Source organism: Silene latifolia, chromosome Y (genome assembly GCF_048544455.1).
Source record: "Silene latifolia isolate original U9 population chromosome Y, ASM4854445v1, whole genome shotgun sequence".
Lineage (NCBI taxonomy): Eukaryota > Viridiplantae > Streptophyta > Magnoliopsida > Caryophyllales > Caryophyllaceae > Silene > Silene latifolia.
In genome coordinates, this window is record NC_133538.1 from 263,712,705 (window position 1) to 263,739,481 (window position 26,777).

The 26,777-nt window shown below is 36.5% G+C and overlaps 1 protein-coding gene across 1 annotated transcript; it reads left to right on the plus strand.

Annotated features, from left to right (window-relative positions):
- The first annotated feature begins 24,342 nt into the window (after positions 1-24,342).
- LOC141630577 (uncharacterized) lies at positions 24,343-26,056 on the plus strand. Its single transcript, XM_074443366.1, has 2 exons — positions 24,343-24,931; positions 25,062-26,056. Exons 1-2 carry the CDS (start codon positions 24,343-24,345, stop codon positions 26,054-26,056), a joined length of 1,584 nt encoding a protein of 527 aa, XP_074299467.1.
- Positions 26,057-26,777: the final 721 nt, after the last annotated feature.

The following is a 26,777-nucleotide window of genomic DNA, read 5'->3' on the forward strand; positions in this document are numbered from 1 at the left end:
GGTTCACCTAATCAACAGTTCTAGCACACAAATGGTCTTTATCAAACAAGACCTATGACGCCTTTCATCCATTTAACCCTAGACCGGGCTTGCTCAAGGACTCACCCTGAGCTAGGAGTTCCATGTCTTACAGTGTACAATTTAAGTCTTGGGCCTGCTGATGCATCCTCGTGTCTAGCCCATGTCGAACCTTGGGCTCTGATACCACTTGTTCTGCGGAAGCGTGAATATTCTGTGTTGGGCCTCTACTGCATCTGTGTCCACAACCCATAATAGTACGATATTGTCCGCTTTGGGCCAAGCCCTCACGGATTTACTCTTGGGCTCCTTCCCAAAAGGCCTCTTACTATTATATTTTGTAGACACTTATAAAGATTATCTTCCATCTTTATTCTACCGATGTATATATATATATATATATATATATATATATATATATATATATATATGTATATGTAGGTAGGATCCGGTGAGAACGAACACTCGGTGAGAACGGTGAGAACAATAGCAAGGCCCAACACTCCATTTAACCAGCCAATACCTTTCTATTCCCTCCCGTCATTTAATACTCCATACGATTTTCTTCTCTCCACTTACTAACAAACCAGAACATCGATGTCGGCAGCAACTTTTGATCACCCACATCATTCCGGCAGCAGCTTCCGGTCACTCACATCCTTGCGACAACCTTGCCGCCGAACCACCATGTTCTCTTTACCCAATCTATTCTTTACCTAATCTATTCTCTTTATCTCCTCTTAATCACCTAGATCGACACCAGCCATATATAGAATTTCGCCTGCAAATCCCTCCGACGACCGTTTATATTATCGGCAAATAGATGGGAGTGAAATTAAAGGCTAAGATTAGACCTTAAATTAAACCTATCAAGCCTATACCACACTCTATCAACTTTCACGCATCTCATAACTGCACTTGCATGCCATCAGCGCTCCGGTGATATTCTGGCCGGACGCAGTAACATTTTATTGGCTTTCTCCATCCAACAATCATTAAATCCATCATTATGGAGCTAATCGAAATAAGTGTATCTGATTTAGATATTGATGTATCTCAAACCAATTTTGATGTACCTAATAACTAATTTAATGTATCTAATTTAAGATACATTAAAATAGTGGTTAGATACATCAAATATTAGTGTATAGTGTAGATTAGTTTTCTTGGACGACTTGTCTGCCCGTCGGTCCGTTCACCGGTGAGTCCTGATCTTTGTCTGTGAAAGGTGTAGTGGGGAAGGTGGGTGAGGGAGAAGATAGGATGGGTGAATGAGTTTGTTTGGTGATCTTTGCCTGCCTAATTAGACCCTTCGCCGTTAGAAGCATCACGCCGGTGAGGGTCGACATTGGTGATTGAGGGGCATCAGAAATGAGAGGGAACCGGAAAAGAGGTTAGTGCTACCGTGGCAGTATGTTGAAGGCGTATGTTTATGGTGGCTGACGGAGATCTGGTGTGTGCGGCCGTCAAACAAGCATACTGCAGTGATATCTAGCCGGAGTCCATCTCAGGTGACACTTTGTAGAAGAAGGTGAAATTGTGAAAGGCAGATTATCATCGAGGTTGTGGGATTGAAGTTTTGTTACTGTGTTTTTAGTTTTTCATTGGACAGCTGTACTGTTTTTAATTTAATAAAAGTTAGATATGTGTTCTCACCCTTCTCACCGAATGATCGTTCTCACCGGATCCTAAATCTATCTATATATATATATATATATATATATATATATATATATATATATATATATATATAGAGAGAGAGAGAGAGAGAGAGAGAGAGAGAGAGATTGGATTTGGTGATTTTGGTTCTTATGGTGAGTTGTGAGTTGGGGGAATCTCAGCCACTAGATTATATTAGAGATGAGTGGCCAAGATCAAATCTTACATGTCATATAAAACCATTGTCATTTACTTATTTTCTCTTTTTTCTAATGTTACTTTTTTTTTTTACTTTAATTTTATTTCTCTTTTTTTACCTCGCGTTATTTTGTTTTTTTTTTTTTACCACTTTGATATTTTTGTTTTCTCTTATGTTTTTCTTTAATTTACTCATTATGTTACCTCTTTTTCTTTTACTTTTTGTACCGGATTTTTTTATACTTGAATTTTTTTTTACTCTTAGTTTTTTTACCTCGTGTTATTATGCTATTATTGTACTTTTTTTTACCTAGATTTTTTTTACGACTTTGATTTTTTTCTCTTTTTTTTTTACCACATGTTATTGTGCTGTTATTGTTATTCCGCTGTTATTGTGATGTTATTCTGCTGTTACTTTGATTTTTTTTACGACTTTGATTTTTTTTTTACCACATGTTATTGTGCTGTTATTGTTATTCCGCTGTTATTGTGATGTTATTCTGCTGTTACTGTGAATTTTTTTACGACTTTAATTTTTTTTTTTTACCACGTGTTATTGTGCTGTTATTGTTATTGCGCTGTTATTGTGATGTTATTCTGTTGTCACTTTGATTTTTTTAACGACTTTGATTTTTTTTCTTTTTTTTTACCACATGTTATTGTGCTGTTATTGTGTTGTTATTGTTATTCCGCTGTTATTGTGATGTTATTCTGCTATTACTTTGATTTTTTTTACGACTTTGATTTTTTTTTCTTTTTTTTTTTTACCACGTATTATTGTGTTGTTATTCTACTGTTATTCTGCTGTTATTCCGGTGTCACTTTGATTTTTTTTACTTACAACAAATTCGATTCTCCAACAAATTCGGAGAGGTGCCAAACTAATATGATCCTCCTTATTAGAAAGATGAAAAAAAAAGCAGCTCAAAATAGTTATAATTCTGCTAGTTATAATTCATCCTTTTAAGGGTTGCTTTTTCTTCTTTTTGTAAACTTTATGTTGTACTTAGTCTAAATAAAAAACTTGATCATGTCTTTCCCACATAAGATTTCTCGATTCTTGATTATGAATTAGACATTAGCAGTTCTTCATCCATCTTGGAACTGAATGAAGGAAATTAAAGACTTGATCATTTGCAGAATTAGAGCTGACACGTTGCTCTTGATAACAGTTCTGAAGACCCCATTCTTTGTGGGAAGCCGGTCTTAAAATCTACGGTTCCGACTATGTGCGACCAACATATAAGAATATCTTAACAGAACATTCGCAGGGCCATGAAGAAGGGCGGTGGTGCCGTCACTCAAAGGCTCGCTCCTAAGTTCCATGTAGTATTAACCGAGTACGTGCGCCTTATCCAAACTAGAAGAAGAGCTAGGAGACTCGACAACCTTGCATCGAAGGGTAATGCTACTTGATGATTCTCTTGTCCATACTTCCCCTAGGTAAGTGGAAATTCATTTAGGTATTCGGAGAGGTGCCATCAACGGGAGCATCACGGGACATCCAATTAATTTAATCAAGAATCAAGCTCATAAAATTACTGTCAATGGTGGACGATGGTGACTCAACACCTCTAGTTTCGCCATCTTTGATCATAAAAGACGCATCATTATTCAAATCAACATATCCAACTTGTTACCAATTTCACATCTTCTTCCTCCTCATTTCATCCACAACCCTCAATCCGCGCTGTTCGTCAATCTCCTCGAGATCCACATCTTCATCAGCATCCAATTCATCAACATCAATAACAACATCCAAATTCCGCTGGTTAACAACATCAATAACAAAAAGACGGGTTGAATCTCATCCGCGCTGCTTGTCGACTCCTTGAATCCTAAAGCGTACCGGAATTACACCTATTAATAGCACCGTCATCATCGACTTCCGCTATTGTGGTGAACCAAATTGCCGCTTTAACACGTCGGCGATCTATTTCATCGACGTCACCGTCAATTAATTAAAGATAAGAATGAAAAATAAAATTAATTGTGCAAGAGCCACCTAGGTTCATCATCAATTGTGCGGGAAAAATAAAATTAATTAATGGTAATGGTGATGGAGTAAGTAAATTGAGTAGTAATGATTCGAGAGATAAGAATGATGGGATTTTGATCAGATTGAATTGAATTGGGGAAAAATGTTGAATTACGTTTGAAGTGGAATAACGTGATAAACAAATGACAATATTTGATTAGAAAGCGTCATCTTATTTTTGTTTTGGATTAATCTCAGCCGTGTATCTAACTTTATCCAATGGCTGAGATTTTAAAGAAGAGCAAACTCACAACTCACCGTAAGAACCAAACTCACGAGATCCCGCCTATATATATATATATATATATATATATATATATATATATATATATATATATATATATATATAGATTTAGGATCCGGTGAGAACGATCACTCGGTGCAAACGGTGAGAACGAACTAACCAGTTCATTATTAATTAACGACACTATCACCCATCTCATTGACACCACGACATACCAACCCCATTATAAACAAACACCACGACATACCACCACTACCATCGCCGACACCGATCTCCCGCACGAGGATCACCGTTTTCAAGAGGTCAGTCTCGCGATAACACCACCGTCGCAACTCCGGCGAGTCCAATGAGCATCACCAGCCCCCAAATTTCCCGATCTACAAAGCCCAGATATGGGTTCTCCTCCTCCGATTGTTGTCGTCGCTAACGACCATCATAAACGCCGACCACCTCATAAAATCGCCTCCACGACCACCTTCTAATTCCCACTTTAGTAACTAAAAAGACTGAGAAACTGTCACCATTGACCGATCATTGTCTTTAAAGGATGGTCGGTCCGCTTCGGGAGGGGCGAAGTCAAGTCGCCTCGCTTGCCTTGATTTGAACGAACATTCTGTGGCCGCGGCCTTACCCGATGAAGGACCTCATGCTCCTCAGTTGGTACATCATCACCCAACGCATCTATCTGAGAAACCAAGTATTGCTGTTCCCGTTGTTTCCTTATGGGATATCATATTGGATGGAACATATGAACTGGTAAGCCAGCTGTTGGCGGAGTCATTTCGTCTTTATGGACAAAGAGGGGAATTTATTTCATTTTGGATGACTGATTGGACAGTAGTGTTTGAGTGGATTGGTGTGTGAGCTAATCTCCTACTATATTCTATTACGAGGCTTGGGGCTAATAATGGCACTTTTCTGGGTTTTTTGGAAAAAAATGTGGCTGTTTCTTGGTGTTTTGGTTATGAATGCTCTTTTTGTCCGTAAAGGAGTCATCCCAGTCCATTCACAACCTAGAAGGTTATAGCTAGACATGAGATTTTCCCAAAGAGAAGCATGGCAAGCTCATAAGCTCAAGTCGTCAACCAATGGTGTGTAAGCTGGTTCAAATTCCATAGCCAGAGGAATTCTCAATTGAAAATCTGGTTGAAGTATTTTACCGAGTACCTTGCGTGCAAAAGGTAATCGAACCTCCTCAATCTCAGTTTGAGATAGAATTTTAACAGCCAAACCAAAATGTTGTTGTGAGTTTTGTTCAGAATGACATAACAGAGGTATTTACTAGTACAGAATTTTTAACATAAATACGAAATTACCTTCCCCATTTACAATCAATGCTATAATGAGTTAATCATAGCACATACTGAGCAAAGGGGGCCGGCCATTCTTGGACTTCCTTCATCGACTTTTTTATGAGCTTTGCTGACGCCATCATTGATGTGTTTATCCAAACCTTGTTATCAATTAATGACAAACAACAGAAAAGGCAAAAATCCTACTGATCGGAGTACTCTCATATGAAGACAGAGTAATGAAAATTGTGCCCTGCATTTTTGTCGTATGTGTTGGTTTTAGTCGCTGCTGTTGAGGGAGGTGGTACTTGGTAGTGGACGGAGAGGGATTAATTATCTAATTAGAGGTGAATTTGTCTTTAGATACATTAAAAATATTGGTAGATACATTAATTATGCTATCAGATACATTTATTATAAGTGAGGAAAAAGTGTATCTAGATGTATTTCAATGTATCTATTGGCGGTAAGAGTACAAAAAAAATGTATCTACACGGTAAAAAATATATCTGAAATTTGGTTAAAAAAAGTGTATCCAACATATATTTCAATATATCTACTTCGTTCTCACCGATTTGGGATCCGGTGAAATATATGTAGATACACTTTTTTTAAACCAAATTTCAGAATTCTATATACATTTTTTAAGAATGTAAATACACTTTTTCTATCCAAGATACACTTTTTACCTGAATTTTATATACACTTTTAAAGATCGTAGATACACTTTTTTCTAACCTAGATACACTTTTTACCTGAATTTTATATACACTTTTAAAGATCGTAGATACACTTTTTTTCTATCCTAAATACTCTTTTCAGGAGACATAATTAACGTATCTGATAATATAATTAACGGATCTAATACGAATAGTAATTTAAATGTTTCAAAATATAAATTGATAAAGAGCAAATAATTCACACGATCTAGTAAAATAGAATATTCACAGATACACGATAATCTATGTCTATGATATTACTAAAACCCACTACCTCCCCCACACACTGATTGCTATTTGGGAATATAAAAATGGAGACACACCTTTAGTAAATCAGGATAAAAAACAACAAAGCTTGATTTTGCAACAAATCAATGAAGCTTCAAGGACAACGTGAGTAGAGCAAATAGAAGATTCAATGGAATAATAGCCGGCGGAATCATGATAAATACGACATTGAATATGATGCGAAGAAGAAGCTTCAAGGTTGATGAGATTAGGTTTATCATCAGAGATGGCGAATTAGTGGCGCAGCAGCAGTGACGCCCACCATTGATGAAAGTGCAAGCTTTTATGTGTAATTAGGTAATTACCATTGATGAAAATGCAAGCTTTTATGTATAATTAGTTAATTACGGAATAGTTATGTGAAAATGCGTTATCTGCATTTTCGGGATACTTGTGGACTATTTCGAGTTTCGCCAAACCCAGAGTCAGTCGTTAGTGCTGCTAGTGAGTTATGATAATCGGGATACACGCTGGAGTTGTCGACGGCATCTGAAGACTTATCGGTGGCTATCCGCAACAACAGGTGGCAAGGATGGAATTTCGATGAGGTTCGTAGTGGTGGCACGATGGTGGCCGTGAGTGTTGGTGGTGGTATGTGGTAGTTTATGGGTGGGTGGTTTTTGTTTATTGTTTGTTATAATAATTCTGGTGACTAGACAACCGTTCTCACCAAGTGAAAATGCGGTGGAGGCTGTCAGTGTGGGTGTCAGTGGCGGCTGTTATGGTGGGTATCGGTGGAGGCTGCCAGAGTTGCTTCGTGATAGGTGAAGTAGGAGATTGTGGTGTCGTTAGTATATGGCTGACTTATTGATAACAATGGTGAATGAAGGAAGCAGGGGGAGGGAGTTGATGGTTTGTTGAGTTTAATTGAAACTATATCACAGCCGTACATTCACTCTAATCTAAGGGGTGAGGTTTGTTCTCACCGTTTTGACATTAAGTGAAAATTGGTTTCTCACCATGGATCTCGACTCTATATATATATATATATATATATATATATATATATATATATATATATATAGAGTAAGGATCAAGTGAGTCCACCAAGAAACATTAGTCCTAAGTCCTCTTAGGAGCCATTTGAAAAGATAGGATGGAGGGTTGAGATTGAAGGGGAAAAGGGAGGGATTAATACTAAATGGAGGGGATTGAAGCTAATTAATCACTTTCCCTCACTACCTCCACTAATCCACCACTAATTTTACTATATAACATTTATTTTTCACTCACTTCTCTCTCATCTCACACAATTATCATTCCTCTCATCTCTCTAAAAATCAAAAACATTCAATTCCTCTCAAAAATCCAACAAAAATCAAAAATCAAATAATTCAAAAAAATCAAAAAATAAATTTCCCCCTCATCAGTCATCAACCGCCACCACCACGACACACCACCCACCACACACACACCCGCCACCACCACCACGACGCACCTCTCCTGCCGGCCACTCACACACCACCATCCACCCACACACCCGTCACCACCACTCCCCGCGACAACCACACACGACCCGACCAAAAACGCCACACACAACCAACTCCCACCCTTTTTCTTCAGATCTCAGCCCCCGACAACAACCTCCCTCTCTCACCCGACTCCCTAACCGACCTCCCTCACTCGACTCCTCCCTCCAACCACAACCTCCAACCAGAACCGCAGATCTCCCACACGCACCAACAAATGCCCACCACCTTCCCCGTCTTTTTCGAACACACCACCATCACCGCCTCCGCCTCCTTCAACCACCACCTCACGCACCACAAAGCAGCCCACCACCTTCCCCTGCTTTTTCGCACACACCACCACCCTCACGCACCACACCAGCCACCACCTTCCCCCTGCTTTTTCGAACACACCAGCACCACCGCCTCCTTCAACCACCACCCACAGCAACCGCTACTTACTCCTTTCTTTTTTCAGATCTGACCTCCTTTCTTTCTCTCTTTCTCGTTTTCCTTTTATTTTTTTTATTTTTTTTAAGATTTGATAACAACAACATGTGTATTTGTGTTTTGTTTTGTAGTTGTTGTGTTGTTTTTGTACATCTAACATGTCGTGCGTATTTGTATTTTTTTTTTTTTCCTCTCTTTCTCGTTTCCCTTTTTTTTTATGTTTTTTTGTTTTTTTTTTTTTCTTATTTGTGTTTAAAGACAATTATCACATTTTATTCTTAGATCTAAAAAAAATATATAGTAGATTATTGAAAAATAATCATATTGTCATATTTTTTATTATTAGATCTAATAAATATATTTATTTTTAGATTTACATTCGTATTCTATACATTTTTGTCACATTTACACTCGTATTTCTCTTAAATTTACACTTGTATCTCCTCACATTTACACTCGTATTTCTTTAAATTTACACTCATATTTCTTAACATTTACGATTGTATTTCTTAACATTTAATCGTATTTCTTAACATTTACACTCGTATTTCTTTACATTTACACTTGTATTTCTTTAACAAAGTTGTACTACATGGTGGTTGATATGATTTGACTAAAAAATAAATATATAGTAGATTTTTGAAAAAAAATCGTATTATCATGATTTTTATTCTTAGATCTAATAAATATATTTATTATACTCATATTTTTTTACATTTACAATCGTACTTCTTTACATTTACACTCGTTTTTCTTTACATTTACACTCGTATTTCTTTACATTTACACTCACATTCTTTACATTTACACTTGTATTTGTTTACATCTACACTCACATTTCTTTACATTTACACTTGTATATCTGTACATTTACACTCGTTAAAATTATATAGATTTGCACTCATATTTTGTGTGGATATGAGTTGAAAGTGGAGGACGACTACGGTGGTGTTGTTGGTAGTTGGACTAAAGTTTTACTCTTAAAGGACAAAAGTTACACTTATAAAGGACCAAAGGCACACTCAAAGGACTAAAGTTACACTCTAAAACCTTCAAATTTACACTTAAAATACTACATTTACACTCATAAAACACCACATTTACACTCGTAAAACATCAAATTTACACTTGTAAATTGTTAAAATTATATAAATTCAAAATTTCCGTCACAAAAAATCAAATTTACACTCTTAAAATGTTACATTTACACTCGTAAAACATCACATTTACACTTGTAAAATGTTAAAATTATATAAATTCAAAATTTCCGTCACAAAAAAATCAAATTTACACTCTTAAAATGTTACATTTACACTCGTAAAACCTCACATTTACACTTGTAAAATGTTAAAATTATATAAATTCAAAATTTCCGTCATAAAAAATCAAATTTACACTCTTAAAATGTTACATTTACACTCGTAAAACCTCACATTTACACTTGTAAAATGTTAAAATTATATAAATTCAAAATTTCCGTCACAAAAAAATAAATTTACACTCTTAAAATGTTACATTTACACTCTTAAAACTTCACATTTACACTTGTAAAATGTTAAAATTATATAAATTCAAAATTTCCGTCACAAAAAAATAAATTTACACTCTTAAAATGTTACATTTACACTCGTAAAACCTCACATTTACACTTGTAAAATGTTATAATTATTTAAATTCAAAATTTCCGTCACAAAAAATCAAATTTACACTTTTAAAATGTTACATTTACACTCGTAAAACCTCACATTTACACTTGTAAAATGTTAAAATTATATTTCCGTCACATTTACACTTGTAAAACTCATACAACATTACATTTACACTTCTGAAATCTAAAACTCAAAACTGATTAATTAGGGGCTAGAGAGAGAAAGAAAAATTAATTAGTGTGTAGAAATTTCATTAGTGGTAATTTTTTTTGGTAATTTTCAATCTCAACCATCCATCTCAATCCAACCATCCACATTTTTTTCCTTTTCTTTTTAATGGCCTTTAATCAAATTCATCTCAACCTTCCATTTAGTCCATCCAATGGCCCTTAGAGGGACTTATGGACTCAATGGTCCATGTTGGACTCATTAGATCTTACCTCTATATATATATATATATATATATATATATATATATATATATATATATATATATATATATATATATATATATATATATATATATATATATATATACATATGGGATCTAGTGAGAGCCACCAACCTAATGAGAACCTTGAGAACTCCACCTTACATATTTTGTTTTATGAAAAATAACGACATATTTGGATTCGGCATAGAATTTTATGGCTAAATAACATATTTCTTGGTCCAAAAAGTATAAATTATTGACGGAAATCGAGACGAGAAATATTTTAATAATTTTCATGCACCTACTACTCATTTTATTGTATCTAACAATTTTTATGCACCTGGAACTCGTTTTCGTGCACCTAGACCCTGATATTTTCATGCACCTAGTAATTATTTTCATGCATGTAACAGTTTTCATGCAACTAATATTCGTTTTCGTGCATCTATAGCCATTTTAGTATACATAATTGTATATTTTTACATTAAGTTTATATTTGTTAAAAAAAAAATTCAATAAATATTATTTAGCTATACTAAAAATGTATTTGAATAAACTAAACTAAGGGTAAATGATCCATCAAAATATTCAGAACAAGATTTGATGATGATTTGGTAAGGGTTCTCACGGTTCTCATTATATATTTAGGATCTGGTGAGAACGATCACTTGGTGAGAAGGTGAGAACGCATATATGTAAAATAATAAAACAGAAACCAAAAAAAGTTTCCTTTCCCGCCTAACTCGCACCTACATATTGCACATAATTTTATTCATTCCTATTTTACAGCCCACCAATCAAATTAGCCCATTTAATCAAATATAGTCCTTGGATGATTGTGAAATATTTTCTTTCATGCTGCTTTATCAAAGAGTTATGCTTATTCATGGACATAATTTACTCAATTATGGACACGAATGACCATTATACCTTTGTCATTTTAACACACTTATTCCCTCAATTAGTCACAAATCACACCACCCAATCCAACGACCATCGGACGACCCCTAAATGCCTGAAGCCGCACCACCTAGACCATTGTCGGTCGACCCCCTCAGCGTCAGAGGTGTCAACGGGTTTTACACCAGGCTGGCCGACGGTCGAATTTCCGACATAGCTCACGTCGGCATGATTTGGTTTTGTCGAGTAACACAAATTCGTACAACTGCCTTCATATCCAACTTGTTACCAATTTCACATCTTCTTCCTCCTCATCTTCATCCACAACCCTCAATCCGCGCTGTTCGTCAATCTCCTCGAGATCCACATCTTCATCAGCATCCAATTCATCAACATCAATAACAACATCCAAATTCCGCTGGTTAACAACATCAATAACAGCAAAGACGGGTTGAATCTCATCCGCGCTGTTTGTCAGACTCCTTGAATCCTAAAGCAGCTGGAATTACACCTATTAATAGCACCGTCATCATCGACTTCTGCTATTGTGGTGAACCAAATTGCCGCCAGAACACGTCGGCGATCTATTTCATCGACGTCAGCCGTCAATTAATTAAAGATAAGAATGAAAAATAAAATTAATTGTGCAGTAGCCACCGGTTCATCATCAATTGTGCAGGAAAAATAAAATTAATTAATGGTAATGGTGATGGAGTAAGTAAATTGAGTAGTAATGATTCGAGAGATAAGAATGATGGATTTTGATCAGATTGAATTGAATTGGGGAAAAATGTTGAATTACGTTTGAAGCGGAATAACGTGATAAACAGCGACAATATTTGATTAGAAAGCGTCATCTTATTTTTGTTTTGGATTAATCTCAGCCGTGTATCTAACTTTATCCAATGGCTGAGATTTTAAAGAAGAGCAAACTCACAACTCACCGTAAGAACCAAACTCACGAGATCATATATATATATATATATATATATATATATATATATATATATATATATATATATATATATATATATATATATATATTTATATATGGGATCTAGTGAGAGCTACCAACCTAATGAGAACCTTGAGAACTCCACCTTACATATTTTGTTTTATGAAAAATAACGACATATTTGGATTCGGCATAGAATTTTATGGCTAAATAACATATTTCTTGGTCCAAAAAGTATAAATTATTGACGGAAATCGAGACGAGAAATATTTTAATAATTTTCATGCACCTACTACTCATTTTATTGTATCTAACAATTTTCATGCACCTGGAACTCGTTTTCGTGCACCTAGACCCTGATATTTTCATGCACCTAGTAATTATTTTCATGCATGTAACAGTTTTCATGCAACTAATATTCGTTTCCGTGCATCTATAGCCATTTTAGTATACATAATTGTATATTTTTACATTAAGTTTATATTTGTTAAAAAAAAAATTCAATAAATATTATTTAGCTATACTAAAAATGTATTTGAATAAACTAAACTAAGGATAAATGATCCATCAAAATATTCAGAACAAGATTTGATGATGCTTTGGTAAGGGTTCTCACGGTTCTCATTATATATTTAGGATCTGGTGAGAACGATCACTTGGTGAGAAGGTGAGAACGCATATATGTAAAATAATAAAACAGAAACCAAAAAAAGTTTCCTTTCCCGCCTAACTCGCACCTACATATTGCACATAATTTTATTCATTCCTATTTTACAGCCCACCAATCAAATTAGCCCATTTAATCAAATATAGTCCTTGGATGATTGTGAAATATTTTCTTTCATGCTGCTTTATCAAAGAGTTATGCTTATTCATGGACATAATTTACTCAATTATGGACACGAATGACCATTATACCTTTGTCATTTTAACACACTTATTCTCTCAATTAGTCACAAATCACACCACCCAGTCCAACGACCATCGGACGACCCCTAAATGCCTGAAGCCGCACCACCTAGACCATTGCCGGTCGACCCCCTCAGCGTCAGAGGTGTCAACGGGTTTTACACCAGGCTGGCCGACGGCCGAATTTCCGACATAGCTCACGTCGGCATGATTTGGTTTTGTCGAGTAACACAAATTCGTACAACTGCCTTCATGACCTCATTATGCCTTTTTATGTATACTATATTGCTATTCTTGCACTTTTGATGAACACGTTGGTTTTTGTCAATTCCTAAACTTTTGATGAACATACATAAATTATCTATTCCTTTTATTTGGATTTTCCATTGTGAATAACTTAATTCTTATGATTTACCTCTACCTAGTGCCCCCAAGTACAGCATAGCCACCGTCACTTTCTGTTGTCAAAAATTTCTTCGAACCCTAATTTTATAAAGTAGAATTATTACTTAATCGACATGAGAATTAGCGTTTATAATTGAGTGATTTGACGGATTTGATTAATTTTGCAAGGAAAGGAATTAGAAAGAATTCTTTTATTGTTTTTTGGGGAAGGGTATAGAATGGACAAATAATGGCCAAAAGTCCGTAAATGAGTAATTTTTGTCCATGAAAGAGCAACTACGTTATCAAAATAATCATAAAAAAACACCCCCAATATAAAAAGGTAAACAAAATAATGAAACACCTTAAAATGAAAATGGTAAAAAAATGACCGGAAACGGAGGGAGTAGTTTTCTTCCAAGTTCCAAGTCCATTGCTCCTTTAGCGATCAATTGACACCTTTCTTTGTATTGATAGATTGCCACGTGTTGTCCAAGTGAATAACGGGTTACTCCGACATAATATATGTACTAGATATATTTCGTCGCGTGATTAGATTATTAATTTTTAAGATGTTGCTAAGTCTTTTATTTGATTATTTTTCAATGAGCTGAATATACCATTATGTTTTTCGGAAAATCTCTTTATTTAAGCCGTGTTTGAAAATATTTTATCGTTTTGGGGTTCATGTAAGCACCGATTTTGCACAAACTTAAGAAGTTCATATACGTTATGTCCCCACACTTTAAAATAAATCCTGTTTCTCAATCATTGTTTACATTTGATAAAAATAAAGCTCATAAGAATAAAAAATTGGAATTACTTTTTCACATACGAACTTTACTCTTTCACATACATTTTTTCATTAATTTTCCCTATCATACCCCTTTTTCCAAAAACTAAACAAATTAACTCTTATATTACCCTTTTCCTTAAAAATCGAATCTAATTACTCCAAGAAATTGAACAATGGATCATACAATCACTAAAGTAATTTAGTTGTTTCTCAATTATTAATATGTTTTGTTAAAATTATTAGGGTTTATCACCTAAGAAATTAATATGTTTATCAATTATTAATTAGGTTTATTGTCGGAAATGATTGCAGGATCAGTTGTTCTACCAAGTGGTCGATTCCAAGAAGAGATTTTTAGTATCAATCAAATTCGATGGCAATGTTATCTTAAGTACTGAAAATCCAGTCATTATTATTATCTCGGGAGATACTATGCACTAACATTGGGTGATAGTACTAACTTAATATCTAAATATTAGAGCACTATTCCAACGTCTGCAAGTCTGCAAGACTATAAATCTACAATTTGGTATTGAGTACACTGCATTTTGCGATGCATTTTGCCGCCATTATTGCAAGTTTAGACATGAAATTCATTACGATGCATATTGATCCACAATATTGCAAGTCTACAACAAGGTGAACCTTGGCAAACTGCTGCCAGTGATGTCGAAGCACGGGTCAGCTGAAGTAAGGTTGGACGGAGCACGGGTTGATCGGAGTGAGGTCAGGCGGAAGAAGCTGAAGGGGAAGGAGGTGAGGGGAAGGGAGGTGAAAAAAATTAATTGATTGAGAAGGAAAAAAAATGACAAGGGTAAAATTGTAAAAGGCGTATGTGAAAGAGTAAATTTCATATGTGAAAAAGCACAATCCTAAAAAAAAAAGGTGAACAAATGATTGGGACATGAAGTACAAAACTAAGTACTAGAATACAAAAAGAGATAACGAAATCGATCAAACTTCGAGCTGATGAACTATTTACTTTAGTATTGAAAGATCACTTATTTAATTGAATCAAAATGAATTATATCGAATCTGTTTTGCTTTATTGCTAAATCATTCACGGTTCTTCACCACGATAAACTGTAACTAGCTCATTCGCATGATTATTGCTTTTGAACAAGTTAAACAAAAAGCGATATAGCCAACTTTATTCTTTTTTAGTAGCTTTAGTAAGATAATTAGGAACCCAAGTCATTGGTAAATATAATAAATTTATGCTTTAAAAGAGTTAGCAAATACGGAGTAGTTTGTGTATATTTTGTTTATGTACATTAAAAATTTGTTCTATTGAAATTTGAAATAAATTTGTAACGCAAATTACATATGTTTGATAGAGTTGTTATCAATCCAAATAGAAATAATATTAAAAAGAATGTTTAAAATGTTTTTAAATATGTCAGTGCAACTTTGCACGGGTATTAAGATAGTATTTATTATAAATATCCACCCACCCCAGTTATTTATTAACAGCAAACATAAACCCAAAACCATATCTCACTCACCCCACCCCCCACCACTGACCCCTGACGCCGGCGACAAACATCCAACCACCAACACTACCACCAGTAACCGGCGTCGAACTTAACATCATACTTATCATTCTCTTTACAAATTCCATTAATTATTAATTATTTCACTTAATAATTATATCGTTTCATTACATTAAAATAATTTACACTACATTTTACATTATATTTTTTCAGATCAATCCCCAAATTCCCCAATTCCGAATCCCCAAATTCCTGTCTTAGAGCGTGACCTGATCAAAGAGGTAAACAGACTTAACACTCAGAAGTCAGACTAGGAATGGGTCTTGTACACTAATTGGGCCACAAACATGAGGGAAACTGGTCTAGGATTAGTACTTAAATCGCCACAGGGTATATAATAACCTAGGCTGTTAGTTGTGAATTCAAAGCCACAAATAATGAAGCTGAATATGAAGCCATGATAGCTGGACTCAAGGTAAGCATTGATCTTGGTGTGCAGAATTTAAAGATAAAAACAAATTCACTTTTAATTGCAAATCAAGTCAAAGGAACCTATGCTACAAAGGATTCAAAAATGATACTATATTTAGAAATTGTAAAAAACCTTTGCACTAGGTTCATTTTATTTTATATTGATCAGATTCCAAGGGACCTGAATACCCAGGCTGACGCTTTGGCTAGCCTAGGATCCAATTTCAGCCCTACTTTTTTCGATAAAATACCTACTGTTCCCTTACTTGAACCTACCATTGATAAGCCTGACCAAATTTGTCCTATCATTGTGGACACTGACTCTTGGACAAAGCGAAACTATGATTAGTTCCTGCGAGGCATACTATCTCAGGGCAGGCATGAGGCAAGAGCCTTCAAGATTAAAGCTTCTACTTATACTATCATCAATAACACATTGTTTAAAAACTCTCAAGCTGGACCATATTTACGATGCCTGGAACCACATGAGGTCGAACAAGTCATCTAGGACATTCATGACGAATATTGTGGCAACCACAAAGCAGGCAAGAGCCTGGCAAGCAAAGTCCTCAGAACAGGCTATTTCTGGCCAATACTGAGGGCCGATTGTCTGGCATATAGTTCAAAATGTGAAGCCTGTCAACTACATTCCCCGTTCATCCATCAGCCATCTGAGCTGTTACACTCAATCTCAGCTCCCTGACCGTTCATGAAATGGGGGATGGACATTACGGGCAAACTACCCCCAAGCACCTAGACATAAAGTATTCATGCTGGCAATGAGTGACTAGTTTTCCAAGTGGCCAGAAGCAGACTCGTACAGGCAAGTCAAAAGAACATGATATGCAGATATGGGATCCCATCCGAGATAGTGTGTGATAATGGCACACAATTTGTAGGGAAAAAGACAATGGCTTTCTGCGCTAAACCTGGTAACATCTACACCAGGCTACCCAAAGGCAAATGGGTAGGCAGAGTTTTGTAACAAAGTAATAATCAGTTGCCTGAAGAAGAAGTTGAAAAGAAGAAAAGGCAGATGGGTTGAAGAGCTCCCACTAGTCCTCTGAGCAGATAGAACTACTCCTAAAACTTCAATTGGGCAGACCCCATACTCCCTGGTCTATGGCTACGAAGCAGTCATCCCTGCAGAAATACATGTACTAACATCGAGATACAGCCTGAACACTATTTAGGAGAATGAACCCCTGATGTAGGATAGCCTAATCTTTGCTGAAGAATTAAGGGATACAGCCAAAATCAGAAATGCATCCTATCAGCACACTGTAGCCAGAAGCTACAACAAACACGTGAATATCAGAGAGTTCAGGAAAGGGGGCCTAGTAGTGCGAAAGGTTATTTTTCCAAACACAAAGGAAAAAACTGCAGGCAAACTAGCCCTTGTGTGGGAAGGACCTTATTTGATTGATTCAATAGTTGGTCAAGGAGCCTACAGGCTACAAACTCTAGAAGGTGACATGATACCACACTCATGGAATGTCACTCACCTAAAACTCTTTCATATATAGAGTCAGCCATCATTATCTTATGTCCTTTTTATTTGACCCAGGTATACCTGATCAGCCTAATTTCTTGTTATTTGACTGGCATGCTTCTATAAGTTTGCAATTGCCATTCCATGAATAAAGATGTCATGTGCTTGATTCCATGTTATCCCTTGCAATATGTTCATTAAACTTCCAATCTATTTTCTTCACCAACATACAAAACAATATTATGAATCCTCAAAGCTTGTTTTACGCTTTCTGCAATTATTTTACATTCTACTATTACTTGCTTAAACAAATATTCAGGATTGAGGGCCACTCCACTATGCATGAACAACATTCCAGAAAGCGCTTCACAAAAAATTGACATGACAGAGATCACTTGATTTCACTCTTTTGTCGCATCTAAACTATGAAAGAAAAAAATGAGCTTAGTAAAAATTTAAACAAGTACAATGGTGAAAAATCTACGCTACTTGTTGAAAGCCCTCCAAACAGGCGTTAACGAAGCCCTCTTGACAGACTGAGGGCCATAAGCCCTCCAGAAAGGCAAAAATCCCTATTCAAACATTCAAAATGCATAGCAGGATTCAAAATACGAGAGCAACATCATTTAAAACCTAAAGTCAAATTCCGTCCAGGGCAGCGTTATCCACAAGGCAGCGATTATTCAAAACTACCAAAAAACAAACAACCAAATAGTCTTTCCAGGGACATCCCCCTGGATAGGCCAAAACATCACCAAACCAAAAAAAACTAAAGTATCTATCCAAGGAACAACTCCCCCTGGATGGGCCAAAATAACAACCAAGCAAATTCCTTTAAACTACCCTGCCCTAGAAGCAGTTGCAGAAGTGACTCCTTCATTAAGCATCTCTTTATCCTCCTCATGAAATTCATCACTATCAGCTTCACATTTGCCTTTGGAAGGAGGAGAATCAACTTCTTCGTTCTCATGCAGTTCAGGGTAGGATGCATTCAGATAAGCCATCTCCCCGTCAGGATCCCAAAATGGCCTAACCACAACAAGTTCCATCATGGCATCCACCATCCCTTTGCCAAAGAAGAACAAAGCAGCATCCTTATACCTAGCTTGAACCTCATCCCTTTCAATGACCAGCTCCTCATTTTTGCGCAAGAGATCCTGCATAGCCTGCTTCTCAGCCTGGAACTCAGCCTTAGTAGTATCCAACTCCTCCTGCACATTGACGAGCTGCGCCTGGGTAGATTTCACTGCATTCTGAGCTGATCCAAGCTTGAATTTAGCAACCACCTGCGCAGCCTTGCAAGTCTCCAACTCCTTCTGACAAGCCACTAACTCTCCCCTCAATTCCTGCATCTTCCACTCCAAAATTCCAATCTTTTCATCAGCCGTCTTCACTTGACAGACACTCAAGAGTCCAGCATTAACACTCTAAACAAGGAGAAATCAAGAATAAGCAACCATGCAATCAAGGAACCAAAAGTACTAAGATATCAAAACAAAACAATGGAGGCTTACCTCTTGGGCCAACATGTGCTAACCAATATTATCCCTGAGTGCAATTAGAGGCGCCACAGCCTGAGCAGAAGTCTCTTTGTTGCCAAAAGAAACATGCTGATCATCAACTTTGAAAGAAAAATCCTGAATTTGCTCCTCGGCAGCCTGCAGATTTCCAACTCTAGCCCTAACTTCTCTGACCGCCTCGGCAGCAACTCTAACCTCCTCATGAGTAACATAAACCTTCTCAGCGACAGCAGGAACGCCGTCCTCTCTCTTCTTCTTGTTGGATGGGTCTGCGTGTAATACTACAGTTTTATGTGCTGTTGGGTACTCTCACTACTACACAACCCGTGCATTTATGACACTTTTTCAAGCGTTTTCGACGCTTTAAAGCGTCAGTTTTTTGATTGTAGACGCTTTTAAGAAGCGTCAATTTTTGGGCCGTCGGTATTTTTTGACGCTTTTTTTGGTCAACAAATATGACGCTTTTAAGCGCCTTCATGGACTGTTGACGCTTTTAATTGTCAACAAAATTGACGCTTTTAAGCGTCTTCGGTGGCTATTGACGCTTTTTTTTGTCAACAAATTTGACGCTTTTAAACGTCTTCATGGACTATTGACACTTTTAATTGTCGACAAATTTGACGCTTTTAAGCGTCTTCAGCGACTATTGATGCTTTTATGTGTCACTCGATGAGACGGAATTAGGCGTCAACTATTTATATATTGACACTTCTTCTTGTCACGGTATAATTTCGGCTTTTTCATTTCTAATAAATCGTAGAGATTAATAAATAGACCTATAAATAGTATAGTACTACTAGCCGCTATTACTAAATCATAATAAAAAAACATAATGCAATATATATAATTAATAACATACCCACTTACTTTTGTAAATAATCATACGTTTGATACATTTATCGTCTCCGTCACAAATACTATAGCTTGCTAGCATTGATAATTTAACTAATATAAACTAGTATGTACTTTATTGTACGACAAAATCAAAAATATCAAAAGGGATCCGGAAGATAGTAAAATCCAACATAAAGTTGTCCAAAAAAATCGTAAAAAATGCTACGTAACTAGCTAGACAAGGACACTGAGTAGTTTGAATGTGGTAGGGGCTTCAATCATGTAGGCACAATGTCAAAGGGACTTCAATCAACATATGAAGGCGTATCTTCAATCAACATATGAATGCGTATCTTCAATCAACATATGAAGGCGCATCATCACCATCTGATGAATCTGAAACCTATAACGGACAAAGAAAATATAATTTATATGAATATATTTGATTAGTACATATACACTTCAGAAAAATGTTTCAAAATTGTGCTGAATGGATTTACCCGTCAACAGGTAAGAAGAGAGAAAATTAGCGAGAGGATGAGACTACTACATAGTATTCAGATTCAGCTCAGTAAAGCACAAAAACAATCACAATCTCAGAAAATTATAGCGCAAGAAAAACTTGATTACAAGACAATTAATTAAATATAGTTAAAACTCCCAATAATAGAAATAAGTTAGAGTGGCAGCACAAACTCCAGCCAATTATAACACAAACACGCACCCACCAGGCACAAGCAAACCACATAGCAAACCATGTAGCCGAGAGCGCAATCAACCAGCTCAGACTAGTGATTATGTTCGTCAACTTATAGTTCAGGACAGTGGCGGATTTACGCTATAACATGGGGTGTCATAGGACACCGAAAAAGCTGCAAAAAATAGTTCTAAGTTTACTTGTTTGGGTGAGAGGACACCATAAAATAGATGATAGGACACCATAAAAAAACAACTGGTCTCCTTTGTTGAGTAAATTACAATAAAAAAAAAAGACGCGGTACTACACTAGTGTGGATATAAATTGACATGGTCTATATAGTAGGGGTAGCTTTTTTTTTTACTTTTGTTTTATCAGCAATTCTTCCTTCTGACGGTCACAATTTGCGACGGGTAAATGTGACCGCTTTTTTATAAAATGTAACCACTCAAGTACTGTTCATAAAATGTCACCTAAAAAAATGGTCACATTTTATCAAAAAGTGGTTACATTTGGCCCGTCACAAATGTGAACAGTGTTTGTGACAGAATAGTACCCTTCACAAGGGAGAATTTGCGTTGTTTTATAAGGCAGCAACCTACCCTGGAGAGTAGCTTTTATCACATAAGAGGGTTAAAACTTAAAAGTACTCATATTTATGTGGCTTATTTTTCTCTAATATGTCTAGCTTAAGACATTAATACCCGTTTTAAGATAAAAACGGATTAGTATGCTCTATCCGCATATATTAGGACGGATTATTTCGTGTCAAATGATGCATCGTTCGGGTTGGGTCATTATCGAGTCTACTTATTTTATTGCATCACTTTATCTTTTAACCAGTAAAATTAGTATTTCGACTGTTATTTGGTTTAATTATTTTATTATTAAGTCAAAGTATCAAATATAACACGAAAATATTTTCATTTTGATCAATATTAAGTTTAATAATTGTCTTGTCATCAATTTAATCGGGTCAATACCAGGTCGTGTTCGTTTCGGTTTGCAGTTGTTCGAGTCAGGTCAGACTTGATAGCTCTAGTTGTGACTTTTCAAGTATAAAAAAAGCCATAAATTTTAGATTTTACGAAATAAAATGTAAATTTTAATTTAACAAATTCTCCCATTTTAAAAGAAAAAAAAACTTCTACCAAGTAAAAATTATGAATTTTTTAACCATTTTTTTTAATATGCCCCGACCAAATTATGAAGGACCCTGTAAATTTTTTTTCCTGGATCCGCCACTGGTTCAGGAGAAGGTAAACTACGCATCATAGAACATGCTCAGGAAGATGCATTTTACATGGACTTAAAAATTCAATGTGATTCAGTTTTGCTATACCATTATTTTGCAGCAATCTCCGCCTAACAAATTCGTATTTTGGGTACAATATATTGAAAGGTGTGGGAGAGGGCACAGGAGTTTATTCCAGAACGGTTTGATTTAGATGGTCCGTTCCTAATAAAACAAATACTGATTTCAGGCATGTTTTTTCTTAACCTATGACAATTACTACTGTTAATATGATGATGTGTATTCTATTCATAATAAAGGGGTTTGTACAAGTAAACTAAACCTATGACAATTAATTTTCTCTGTGGCCCTCGTAAGTGTGTAGGGGTGTTCAATTTGCTTTACTAGAAGCTATTGTGGCACTTGCAATCCTTCTCCAGAACATGGATTTTGAGTTGGTTCCTGATCAGGACATTACTATGACTAATTTTACCATGTCTATAACTAAATATGTATTTTTCAAGAAAAAAAATTAAGCATACATGTACTGTCCATGTTCATGTTCAGGACTGATTTTGCTATGTCTATAACTTCAGTCGTAGCTTTTCCAGTACTAAAGAGGTCCAGTATGTGAGCAAACTGTGTCGTCATTTTTTTCTACAGTCCATTACTCTCATCGCACTTGGTTTTTAGCTCTTTATTTTCCTTGTTTACATCAGCCACATCCTTCTTCATATTTTCTAAGGCTAGACTACTACTCGCTCCACAACCAAATCCCTCTTTTCTTAAGATACTATGTACTCCAAACACATTGATACGTGCATTTTATATAGTCCTTTTTGGTCTTTTTATGCACGTATTTCTATGCTATTATCGTAGTTTTATGCTACGAAATGCCCCGAATATGCTACTTTGGTTTGTTTTGTTCTATTTGCAGGTATGAACCGGAAATGAGCATAATCAAGTCTAAAACATGTCCCTATACATGAATTTAGGAGATGAGTTGAGTCGGAGCTTGCAAACTACTATTTTGAGATGCGCAAAGAAGTAAGATAGCTAGGCGAGCAAAGGAATAACTTCAAATTACTAGTGCCTATTTTGAAGAGCCATATCTCGAGTTCTACAACTGATTTTCAGGTGATTCCAATTGGAGATGAAATTTTGTCCTCTTAACATTACAGCGCCACCGGAATCGTCCTATTTGCCTAAGTAACGAAGAAATAGCAGCCGTTTGAAATTCAGTGCGCGAAGTAGAAATTGTGCGCTGGAAAGTACTCGATCGAGTACAATTATGTTCGATCGACTCCTTTTTCTACTCGATCGAGTAGTTGCATTTTAGGGTTTACTCGATCGAGTATTTATTTCACTCGATCGAGTGGTTTGAGCTTAATTTTGCTCGATCGAGTGGCTTTAAATCACTCGATCGAGTGGAATCGCTTATGGGCTCGGCCTTTTTGCTTTATTTTGTAATTAGGTTAAATAAAACTCAATCTTGTTATATTATTAGAGAGAGATGAACGAACAAACTAGAGAGAAGAACGATTTAGGGAAATTCAATTTTGATTAGCAATGGCTCGTCAAAAACGCAATCAACCTAAATCTAGTAGAGTAATTAGATTAATAACAAATAATAATTCCAAAAAAACACCAAAAACACAGATTAATAGTAGTATTTCAAATAGTAATCAATCCGGTTCTAGGTTTCAACATCTTGCTTCTGAAATTGAAGATCCTCAGGTTGATATTCAACTTGATGATCACGTTTTGGATGCAGATGTTGAAATCAGACCGTTTTCATTGAGTAATGGCATGGATTCAATTGCGGAAGAAGATTCTGATGATGGGAGCGTATGGACGAAGTTTCGCGTTCGGAGTTCGCAACATCGATAGGGTAAGTCCTCTGCGATTGACTAGTCTTGTAATCGATGCGGAATTAGAATTCTGGTCTCTTTGCGGTGTCTTTATTACGTGTTGGGTGCTAACCCACCGTTCAAAATAATTGATGGATTTTGAAGCGGAGTGCGGGGATATACGATTATGATCGAATCTTTTTTCATTCGAACGGTATATTCCTGGTTCGTTTCAAAACAGAAGAAATGAAGTTCTGAGTCTTACAATCGGGGCTTTTTTTTGATAATAAACTGTAGTAGTTAAGGAGTGGTCTCCTTCGCTAAAGCGGTTCGTGAGGTTATTGATATGGTGCCTATTTGGGTTAGATTCTATGGGCTTCCTCGAAGTTTTTTGGGGTAATGTGATGAAGATTGCGGGATTGGTAGGGAAGCCAGTTCGTTGTGATAGCAATACTCAATTAAAAACCTTCATTGGGCATGCGAGAGTAATGGTTGAGGTTAAAATGGGTGGAGATTTACCTGATGTGATTGAGTTTACTGATGAACTTGATGTCACCCACAGGCAAATTGTTCACTATGAATGGAGACCAACAATTTGTGCTGATTGTAAAGGAGTTGGGCATTTGGTGAGAGATTGTAGGAAAAAACAACAGCCTGTGAAGCATGTGAAGAAAGTGTGGGTGCCTAAAGAAAGGGCACAACAACCTGTTGTTGTACCTGCTCCACCTGCACCAAATCCACCTGTCAGGCAATTGGTTGTGCAGCCTCGTTCTCAGCCTGTGCTCTCCAGAGGTTTAGTAACTCCCCAACCAGTTGCTTTTACCCCTTTCTCACCTATAAGGGTGCTTACTAAGTTCTCAAGGCAGGGTGGTATGAGCACTGGCACTGGGAGAAGGACTTTTCTGGAAGTTTTGGAACATTCAGTTCAGTATAGGAAAGTGGTAGAGGAGGAAATGGCTGGTGCTAGCACATTAATTGAGAATGGGTAGCATAGGATTTTGGAATGTGCGGGGTCTGAATAGTGTAAATAAACATAAGGACATTAGATGGTTTTTACACTCGAATAACATTGGAGTTTTTGGTTTTTTAGAGACTAGAGTTAGGAGTTCTGCTATTAATAAAGTGCATCAGAGCATTGGTTCTCAATGGACTATGGTGCATAATAATGATAGTCATGAGGGTGGTCGTATTTGGATCATTTGGGATTCTGGAAATTATGATGTTGCTGTGATAGAGAGTGAGGCTCAGGTGATTCATACCAAAGTCACCTACCTGCCTACAGGTGCTGTGTGGTGGATGTCAATGGTGTATGGTTTTAATAGACTTGCTGATCGTGCTATTTTATGGCACTCTATAAAAACTATGAAGGGTTGTATTAATGGGCCATGGGTAGTCATGGGGGATTTCAATAATGTTTTGGCTATGAATGAAAGAATAGGATCTGAGGTCTCTTTCTTTGAAGTGAGGAGTTTCGTGGAGTGTGTGGATGTGTGTGGGTTGAATGACATCCCTGCTCAGGGTGCTTTTTTCACTTGGACCAATAAACAGGAGGTTGGGGATCTGAAATTTAGTAGAATTGATAGAGCACTAGTGACTGATGAGTGGCTCCTTCAATTTCCTAACACCATTACTATGTTTCACCCGGAAGGTTTATTTGACCATTGTCCTTGTACAATGACAATGAACCCTGATGTTGCAAGGAACAAGACCACTTTCAAATACTTTAATATGTGGGGCAAGGATCCTGGGTTTCTGAAAATCATACAAGAAGTATGGAATATTCCTTTGTATGGGTATAAAATGTTTCAGTTGGCTAAAAGGTTAAAAATGCTTAAGAAACCTCTGAAGGATCTTAATTCTGAAGCGTATGCTGGTATTGAAACATCTTCTAAGGTGGCCTTGCTTCACCTTCACAGGATGCAGGGTCAGTTGCAGCTTGATCCTACTAACCTTGGATTCCAACAGCAAGTGAAGGAGGCTACTGAACTTTACAGAGATAGGGAGGGTGCTTTGAGGAGCTTCCTGTCCCAGAAAGCAAAAGCTCAATGGCTAAGTGAAGGAGATGATAACACACTATTTCCATAGTGTTATCAAGGCTAGGAGGATGCAAAATAGGATCCTGGGGATTCATGATTTGGAGGGTAATAATCATACTACTCCTACTGCAATTCAGGGGGCATTTATTAGTTACTATAAGTCTTTGCTGGGTTCTAACAGGAGGGTAACTAAGGTTCATAAGGGCACTGTTCAACAGGGGAAGCTGGTAACCAATGCACACTGTGTTGTGCTTACCTCACCTGTGACTGATAAGGAAATCAAGGATGCTCTTCAATCCATTCCTGCTAATAAAGCGCCTAGGCCTGATGGTTTTTCCTCTCAGTTTTTCAGAGATTCTTTTGATGTCACTAGGAAGGATATTATTGGGGCAGTGCAGGAATTCTTCTCATCTGGTAAAATGCTCAAGCAGATCAACTCCACTACACTAACTCTTATCCCTAAGAAGGCCAGGCCTAATACAGTGGCGGATTTTAGACCCATTGCTTGTTGTAATGTGGTTTATAAAATTATCTCCAAAGTGATTTTCACTAGACTTGCCACTGTTCTACCTGATGTTATCAGTGAGACTCAAAGTGCGTTCATTAAAGGGAGGGACATAGTTGATAATATACTCATTTGCCATGACCTTTTTAGATTGTACAGAAGGAAGGCTTGTTCTCCTAGATGTATGATGAAGGTGGACCTAAAAAAGGCGTATGATTCTATTGAGTGGGATTTTATCAAGCAGATGTTGCAGGCTCTTAATTTC